Genomic DNA, 10,000 nt, shown 5'->3' on the forward strand with positions numbered 1-10,000 from the left:
GAATAGACAAACCTTATTTAAAGGAGATAAAAAACAATTCAAGGAAAATCAAAACTCAAATAAAATCAGTAAAAGTCTCTCTGATAAAAGTTTGTTTTAAGAAGGATTTAAAGGAGGAAACTGAGTCAGCCGACCTGATTCTTCAGGCAGATCATGACTGCAGACGCTCTGTCCCCTCTAGTTTTTAGTTGGGACTCATGAACAGATAAAAGACTTCTGCCCGGGGATCTGAAAGTACGTACCGGCAAATATATTATTAAAATGTCAGAGATATAACAGGAGAGAGGCATGATGCACTGATTACTGCTTCAACCTGTTGCAGAGCTGATTTACTTGTTTATGTTTGGGTCAGTGATAAATAAGGTTGCTAAGATGAGCAATCAAAAATGTGTTAAAAAATTGTTTTGTTAGGTTTGTTAAAATGTGTATTTTTTTGTAATTTAGTATTTTTGTTGGTTTTATATCATTTGAAATGACATTTAACCAAAAGTAAGACTGAATGCTCCTGAAATTGTCAAATGGTGTAACCACAAAAGAATTGTAGCTGGGTTTTTTAAGCGTTTTCAAGTAAGTGGAATTAATAAGCTACTGAACAACTTTCTAAGATTGGAGAGTAAAATATGAACATGTGAAAAGACTCAGAGACTAAAAGTCACACTGAGAACAAAAGAGATCCTCCGTCCAACGTTAGCCTCAAACCTCGACGTATGAAGACACACACTGACCATACAGCACATATTAATGTAGACATGTCAAACACACACACACACACACACACAACACACACACACACACACACACACACACACACACACACACACACACACACACACACACACACACACACGTTATCATGAAACACACACAATGCTGTGTGACATGCTGCCGGGTTAGTTGTATGTTACCGCAGTGTGAAGGCCTGAGGCTGTTTCTATTCTGGATCTACTGTACTGTGTGTGTGTGTGTGTGTGTGTGTGTGTGTGTGTGTGTGTGTGTGTGTGTGTGTGTGTGTGTGTGTGTGTGTGTGTGTGTGTGTGTGTGTGTGTGTGTGTGTGTGTGTGTGTGTGCGTCTGTTTGTTTTCCCTGTAACCTCATTAAAGTGATGTTGTAGTCACATGTCCTTACACATACGTCATCTACTGTATATTTAACATACAGGTGAAGTGTGTGTGTGTCACAGTGTATGCGTGTGTGTGTGTGTGTGTGTGTGTATGTGAGTGTGTGTGTGTGTGTGTATGTGTGTGTTTTTTTCCCTGTAACCTCATTAATATGATGTTGTAGTCGCGTGTCCTTACACATACATCATCTACTGTAACATCCAGGTAAAGTGTGCATGGGTGTATCACTGTGTGTGTGTGTGTGTGTGTGTGTGTGTGTTTGTGTGTGTGATTGTTTGCAGCTGTGTGCACCCCTGCATCGTCCTGTCAGTTATGTTTTATTTCTACTATTTATTATATTTTCATGTTCTGCAGCTCTGTGTTGCAGTTTTTGCCCGAGACAAATGTCCCTCTGGACATTAAAGTTTATCCTAACAAACACAGATGTTTGTATTACTATACTTGTGGAGACGCTTATTATCCGTCCAAAATATGCAACAGAGCGGAAAACCTACCTGACCTCAATGTGCATGAATTGATGGGATAATTATACTTGATCCAAAATGCGTCCAACCTGAACAGAAGCTAATAAAGAGAGAACAGCAACACCAGCAGCAGCAGCATTCACTTATTAAGACTTTATGTACATCAGTGGCTGAGAGAAGCAGGTTCATCTCTAATGTCACCTGTTATACAGTAAGGGTCAATGAGGGTTTTAGTCTCCATGTGGTTTAGTTTAAATTTAAAGGGTTAAAATGTGAAAATAAACGTATGAATAACTTGCACACATTCTTTTTTTGTGGACCCAGCATCAAATTTCTGCTTTTAATCCATTTTGAGAGAATATATTAGAGGATTATGGCAAAAATGTCTAAGTGGTGTAACCATAAACACTTTGTACCAAATAATTCAACTTGCTTAAAAACAGTAAATTGTCAATAAAACACCATATCAACTAGTTTGGCATGATCTTACATTATAACTTTATATTAAATAAAGGTAATGGAATACAATTGTTCTAAATATTACATTTACTCTGGGGAATCAGGAACATTTATCATTCTTTTGTGGTTATACCATTTGACATTTTCAGGAGCATTCAGTCTTACTTTTCTGTTTCATACATGAAATGAATGACACTTTTTTTCTCTATTTCCTGACATTTAACGAACAGAACAATAATCCACTGAACTGAGTACATTAGCATATTATTGTGTCAGAAGGTTAGAAGCAGTCATGCATGTGTGAGCTGTTTATTCTCCCTCTGAGCCTTTGGGGAGATCACCACGCGTCTCACTGAGGGATCAACCTGTGTCGACTCTCTGCTGCTGAACTCGAGTGTTTCGTCTCCTCTCGTCTTTCTCACCTGATCCTCTTTCATGTTTGTTTACCGGGAGGTGAAACTTACCACACACATTCACACAGAGAGAGAAACACCTGACCTGCATTTCTCTGCTCAGACTGTGATCTGTGATCCTGTGCTGTTGTGTTTGTGTGAATCCGACTGTGACAGGTAGACAGGCGCTGGTACATAAAAGCCTTTTTGTGCCCTTCAATGCATTTTTAATCCAATTAGAGAAGAGTCAGTGTTTCACCTTTTGAATTAGTGGATTCTTTCAGAGTGTGTAAAAAAAAAAAGAAGCATGTGTCTGTGTAATAGACTTATTTTCCTCCATAACTCACTTGAAAGTTCAGTGTGCCTTTAAAGTGTAACGTCTCCCAGAGGCTTTAGTGTTGAGCCACAATATAAAAGTGTTTATTAGAACAATGAACATCGTGGTGATTTATCTCCTCTCAGAGCTTCACCAGCAGTGGAGCTACACATTTACATTTTTACAACCAGCTATTGTCAAACTTTCACACACTGCTTGTGGCATGAAAGTAGATGAATATATATATATATATATAGACTGAGGATTGTTTCCCACTTGGGCCGAAAAGATTCAGGTGTAACACTGGGTGCTGAGACCCAGACGAGTGTGGGGAAGATTTTGGGGGCGAATGTAATGGATGCAGTTGTAAAATATAACCCTAACCCTGTGGGAACATCGGGCCTAATTTTGAAAAGAAAGTTAGAAATGTGGGAACAGAGCTGACCTCTTTTCGTTTAAACATCTTGAATTAAGTTTTATATCTGCAGTCCATAAATAAATCACATAATACATTACATACTGTATATACATCAGTAAACAGCACTGTCGTAAAAAGCTCATTCAGGGAAGATGCAACAATTGGTCAATGAAATGATCAGTCAGTTGACAGAAGAGGCAACTTTCTCTTTGTTCCGACATTTTATAGACAAGCTGATGAATCAAGAATCAGTAGATTAATCAGTCATTAAATCAAATGTATTCTTTATTATTATATGCATGACACGCTGTTATGTAACTTTCAAAAATAATTAAAATACTGTCCTTGTGGTGGGATCGTCACTACATGTTTTTATGTTTATTTCTATGACAAAAAGAGCTTTCCTCTCTGTAAAACTATCCTGACTACATAAAAGTAAAGCTGCTGATTTATCCTCCTTCCTCTTCCCACGTCCCTCCCTGATTTCTGCAGGTCTCTGTCAGGTCGAATCGTGGGAGGAGTTTGGTGGTTCTTCACCCTCATCATCATCTCCTCCTATACAGCCAACCTGGCAGCCTTCCTCACTGTGGAGAGGATGGTTTCCCCCATCGAGAGCGCAGAAGACCTGGCCAAGCAGACGGAGATCAACTACGGGACTCTGGACGGAGGCTCCACCAAAGAGTTCTTCAGGGTGAGGACACTTAATTCTTCTTCTTCTTCTTCTTCTTCTTCTTCTTCTTCTTCTTCTTCTTCTTCTTCTTCTTCTTCTTCTTCTTCTTCTTCTTCTTCTTCTTCTTCTTCTTCTTCTTCTTCTTCTTCTTCTTCTTCTTCTTCTTCTTCCCTCTGACTCTTCTCCTTCCCTGTGAGTAAATATATACCTACCTTATCGTCTATCGCCATCATTACATGACTCATGAAAGTCTCCTCCTACTTTAGCGGTCAAAGATCGCAGTTTTTGAGAAAATGTGGTCGTACATGCGGAGCGCCGACCCCACTGTGTTTGTGAAGAACACCCCGGAGGGCGTGATACGAGTCAGGAAGTCGAAGGGGAAGTACGCCTACCTGCTGGAGTCCTCCATGAACGAGTACATCGAGCAGAGGAAGCCCTGCGACACCATGAAAGTCGGAGGCAACCTGGACTCCAAAGGCTACGGAGTGGCTACGCCCAAAGGATCGGCCCTCAGGTACACTCTGAACCTCTGGACACGGTCCGTCAGTGTGGGGTCAATGTTGGTTTCCTGTTCTGTCTGTTTATTGTGGGAGTTTAGACCAATCAGAGCAGCAGCATCGATATAAATTAAACAGCTTCAGTTGATCCATGTCATCAGCCACTATTGGTGGACATGGACATTAATTGATTGAGACATTTTAAATACTCATACAAATGCAAACTGTGTAGTTTTTTAAATACACATATTATTTTGTAAATTCAGTTTTCTTGGTTTTGAATCAACAATTAAAAAAACATTATAGTTGTAGCATTTAATCAAAACAACAGTCACATGAACCAAACTAAATACACAATTTTAACAATTTCATTGAAAGAATAAGCCAATGTTCTGGTGCAGAGGTTTGGATACTAGATAAAATCAAACAGACTTAACATTCAGATCAGTGACTTTTGACGGACTTGGACTTGAGACTTTTTTCAATGTTTTAGGTGTGAGAAAAAGGAAATGTAGTACAGTACAGTGAGCTTGTATTGACTTGGAAACATACATGTCTGCTTATTTTTGTCTCTTAATGCTGAGTTTGAAAAGTACAAATGAAAAAAGCCTTTACATCTTCATGTCACGTATCAACATGGCATTAAATCGGGTGCAAAATGCATTATGACATGTTAAGGACTTAAACCCAAAGTTTAGAGATTATGACTTTGATTTTGGACTTTACTGTCTTTACTTTAGTTGACTGAGACTAACCTGCAACTTTAAAGACGTTGACTTGTCCTCACCTCTGCAGAGCACAACGCCTGTAACAATTACAGCCAATTACATAGAAAGCCTTTTTAGAAGATTTGTTTTAACGTCCATCACTATACTTTAATACTATTCTATTAAATATATCAATCCACACTGACTCATTGACATACGTGAGTGAAAACAACTAATATTTGGAGTGCTTGGCTGATGGTACGAGAACAAAATCAGGTTTTAGAGAAGGTGAGAAACTTTATTTTACTTTTACTCTCAAAAATCAATATATAGATTTATAATTGGAATATCTATCAACTCAACCCTCACAGAACAAGTCCATCAGTTTCGGGTTTTAGACTTGTTTACTGTCTGTCTGTCTGTCTGTCTGTCTATGTGTCTATGTGTCTGTCTGCCTGTCTGGCTGTCTGACTGTCAGTCTCTTAAACTGTCTCCCTGTCTGTCTTGTCTCTCTCTCTCTCTTGTTTATCTTGTCAATATGTGTGTTTTTCTGTCTGTCTGTCTGTCCCCGCCCTGTTGGTTTGTTTACCTGTCTGCTGTCATTTCTTCTGCCTGTCTGACTGCCAACCTGCCTGTCTCTCTGCCTCCACAATCACCAGAATACTGACAATGCTGCTAACACCACATCTATCTGTCTGTCTGTCTATCTATCTACCTGTCTATATGTGATGATTGCTGCTGCCAGGTAAAAAAAAGAACCACCCAGACAACCATAGTTACCTGCTAGCAACCACCCAGACAACCATAGTTACCTGCTAGCAACCACCCAGACAACCATAGTTACCTGCTAGCAACCACCCAGACAACCATAGTTACCTCTTAGCAACCACCTGGACTCACCTTATCAATCACTAAGAACCCCCTAAAGTCCATATAGTAACTACATAGCAACCACCCAGGTCACCACATAACCCTCTTAGCAACCACCTGGACTCACTTTATCAATTAGGCCCCAACCATCTGCCTAGTAACCACCTAGCTGTCCTTTGGAAACCACCCAGAACACCAATACCAACAACGCTACAGTAGCAACAGCAACCACCTGGTAATGCCTCACAGGCTATTAAACTACACCTGGGACTTTCTTGGAATATGTATAGTTATTCATTTTTTTTAGTTTGACTATTGGGTTGTGATGTCTGTGGGGTTTTATCTTTACCTGGCAGCAGCAGTTAAAGTCATTTTATTTTATTTGTTTCAGACTTTGTTCTTGTTTTTATCAGATGTTCTGAGAGGGAACATCTCGTTCTCATTCTTTCAGCTTCGCATCATCATTTTATAGCCAACCCAGACACAGAGAGAGGGAATTACTCCAAAGATGAGATTAGTACATGCTGAATGTAATAATAAGTATGTTCTTTTATGTTTTAAAAATGTTCAATTTCTGGAGAGCATGTGTGTGAAGTACATCAATCTGTTACACAGACAGCAAAACAGAGCCAAGCAAATTGGCTTGACTTTCTGCCTTCATGGGAAAATGGTTTTAGGTTTGTGCAGAGCATGTTAATTGAGGACAGCTGATATCTCCAGAGTTCGTGAATTTTTAAAATAGAAAAGCTGCAGAAGTTATTCACGTTCGTTGTGTCGTGTTGTTTACTTGATCCTGTGTGTGGAATTTCAAATGCAGAAAAACACAAAATCATTTACCATTACTGAAAAAAACACAAGAAAGGTATCACTTTTTGTGAACAGTTGCCTAGCAACACAGTTGTGTTAAAACCATTTGAATGTTGAGCATATTGTATAATCTCTTTGCACATGAAAAAATATTAATTTCATTTGAAAGCCACATCAATTTGACACAGTCTTACTGTTGTTAATTCTACTCTTATATAACATCTGATTCTAAGAAACCATGAAGAATTTTATTAACATGGAGTTTATACTCTGTCTCTGGGTTGACCGGCTTTTCATTCACACAGCTGAAAATATCAAGTCAACTCCTTCATTTTACTATTTCCTCCATGATAAAACCTGCATCTGCTTTCCATTCAGTGTTATTAAGACTTTTGATGAATGTGTTTCTGTTCTGAGTGAATCATTTGGAGAGTATTGTTCCAAAATGGCTTTACAGTGCCCATCTTATCAAGGTGTCTGATTGTTTGAGTGCAGTTTCTGAAAGTCAAAATAGTGACTTTTTACAATTAGTGTTACTGCTTTGACTTCTAGTCCAGGTGAGAATCAGGCAAATGGAAAACTACACATTTATCGGTCAGTGATTAACATGAAGGAGGTTCAATAGCATTTCTGTTGAACTGACTGTGGTTGGATTGGGAAATTATTTCTATAATTTGTTTGTTGATAGCTGAGTAATCCTGCAGTATTATGGACTGCCATTCTGACCAACGTTTAATGGCAACTTAAATGACATAAATAAATACAATGCCATTATATACGCTAATGTAGTTCGATTAGCAGATGCTATTTTTTAATTTGTGCACAGTTGAACTTGACTATTTCATGTTTTGCGTTGATGTGTGTAAGGTTTGTTTTCCTTATTGTACAGTTTTATATGCACAGTGCTCTTTAGAACAAAACTCTTCTGTTGCTGTCGCTATCATTACATTCATTATCGTTAGTATCCCTTCAAACTGAACTGGAACCATTTCATTGATTCATGTTCCATAGAAACTTCACCGCTGCCTTTTGCCACTCTCTAGCTTTGATCTTCATTTTTATGTAAAGGAGAACAATGTGCAACTTAGATGGCATGAAATTGAAAGAACAAAAAAAAAAAAAAGAAGTTTGCCACCTGCTTCCCCGCATTAATTTGAACCTGAACTTGATATTTTATATTCCATATGCTATTCATGTCTAAACATTTGACTGTTGTTCCTCCTTTATTTATCAGGTAATGAATGGAATTTAAGTAATCGGATACATTTGCAGTTTTTCAACCCAGAAGATATAAAAATGTTGTTTTCCTTCACTTGAATTTTGGCAAAGCACATTCTCACAGAAAGCTTTGGTTCTGCCACCGCTGATCGCTGGGCTCAACACAACCCAGAGAAGCAATCGTCATCAATTTGTCCATCTATTTACAAGTCACTACCAAGAGGAGAGGGAGTTCAAGTTAAATGGGATGGAGGGTAGAGATGGGAGAGATTTCCATGTTGACAACTTGTGAGTGTTCAACAGACAGCTCAGGGTTGTTGTGTTATTACTGACTAACATAGCAATATATCCATTAAATTTGGTTTTAATCACCACAGAAAATGGACCAGATGATGTGAGACTTCCCTATTTGCTTCTTTTTCAAGTACTTCTGTTTTATTTGGGGGTGAAGTCAGATGTATTGTTGCTTTTAGAAAAGTCTGTAGTTGGCGTAAATAATGAAAATTCTGATATGACGTGAACACTGCAGAAGCCCCAAAGTCTTTTTTCCCCAATGAAACTCTTCAGCAGTTCCTGGAAGATCCCCAAGTGCTCCTAGGTCTATTGGGAAACATAGTCCCTCCAGTATTAACAGCATTTGGTTTCATCTGGAGTGAAGGCAAGAATCAAAGCATATTTTTTGTGTAAGATTTGTGTTTTTTGAAAATCAGCTGTTATTTTTTAAAAGCTATAATGTGCACTGCATTCAAAAGTGTTTAACCCTCCTGTTGTCCTCGAGTCAAGGAAGGAAGGGAGGAAGAAGGAAGGAAAGGATGAAAATGTAAGGAAAGGAGGGAGGGAGGGAAGAAGAAGGAAGGGAAGGAGGAAGAAGGAAGGAAAGGAGGGAAGGAGGGAGGAAGAAGGAAGGAAAGGAAGGAAATAAGGAAGGAAGGAAGGAAGAAGGAAGGAAGGGACGGAGGAAGGGTGGAAGAAGGAAGGAAAGGAGGAAGAAGGGAGGGAGGGAGGGAAGAAGGAAGGAAGGAAGGAAAGGAGGGAAATAAGGAAGGGAAGAAGGAAAGGAATGAAGGAAGGAGGAACAGTCAAAACAGACGGGGTCAATTTGACCCAGGAGGACGACACGAAGGTTAAACCCAGTGAAAAGGTGCAGCAAGGGTCTCAAACTAAAGCATGTGACTTGATATGATCAACTTTAATGATGGGAAACAACATTTTAAGAACGTTTGGGTTGAAGAGCAGTGAACCAGTCCTTTAATGAACCATTCATTGGTTGATTCCACCAATAACAACATCCCTGTCATATGTAGACTCATGCTATGCTATATTCACTATGGCAGTCCTCTGCTAATTAACACCTAGTTCCCTTCTATCCTTTACTGTTACTATCATCCTCGTAGAAACCCTGTTAACTTGGCAGTGTTAAAACTGAACGAGCAGGGCCTGTTGGACAAATTGAAAAACAGATGGTGGTATGACAAGGGAGAGTGCGGCACCGGGGGAGGGGACTCCAAGGTCAGATCACCGTAACCCCCAACGGGTAACGACAGGCAATGGCACACCGGGGGTAACCGGCAACAACCCACGACTTAAATACCAAGCGTAAAACACTCTGGATGGCAGCACTGGAACTGTACTAGAACCTACTGTTAGGGTGTCTTTCACAGTTGTGGTAACACTGGTTCCACCTCGAGAGTAGGAGGTGATAGATCCATCGAAATTGTTCAGTCTTTGTCCTCGTTGATCCAGGGGGTATTTTACAGAAACACGTGAAGTCTATTTGATGACAAAAAGCAAGGCAGCTTTATTTATATAGTGCATTTCATACAAAATGGCAACTCAATGTGCTTTATATTAAACAAACATTTAACAGTTAGAATCATAGACTGTATAAAATAAATGGACGTAACATCCGTGACGTCACCCATTGGTTTGTGGACTGCTGCTCGGAGGCCAATAGTTTCGGATCTGAGCAGCACCATCTTGGAAATTTCAGGTGCATGCTGGGAAAAATAAAAACACGGATTCTACTTATATGGGCATCAGGAGGAGCATGAGGCGCCCTCCTGA

The 10,000-nt window shown here is 39.4% G+C and overlaps 1 protein-coding gene across 1 annotated transcript in view; it reads left to right on the top strand.

The window, feature by feature from the left end:
- Positions 1–10,000, top strand: part of LOC133993570 (glutamate receptor 1-like) — a 73,593-nt gene that overhangs the window by 50,228 nt on the left and 13,365 nt on the right. Inside the window, exons 13-15 of the mRNA XM_062432561.1 lie at positions 3,660–3,858; positions 4,104–4,351; positions 9,331–9,445. Coding sequence (XP_062288545.1) covers positions 3,660–3,858; positions 4,104–4,351; positions 9,331–9,445 — 562 coding nt within the window. The remainder of the gene's footprint in view (positions 1–3,659; positions 3,859–4,103; positions 4,352–9,330; positions 9,446–10,000) is intronic.

Source organism: Scomber scombrus, chromosome 14 (assembly GCF_963691925.1).
Source record: "Scomber scombrus chromosome 14, fScoSco1.1, whole genome shotgun sequence".
NCBI classification, from domain to species: Eukaryota; Metazoa; Chordata; class Actinopteri; order Scombriformes; family Scombridae; genus Scomber; species Scomber scombrus.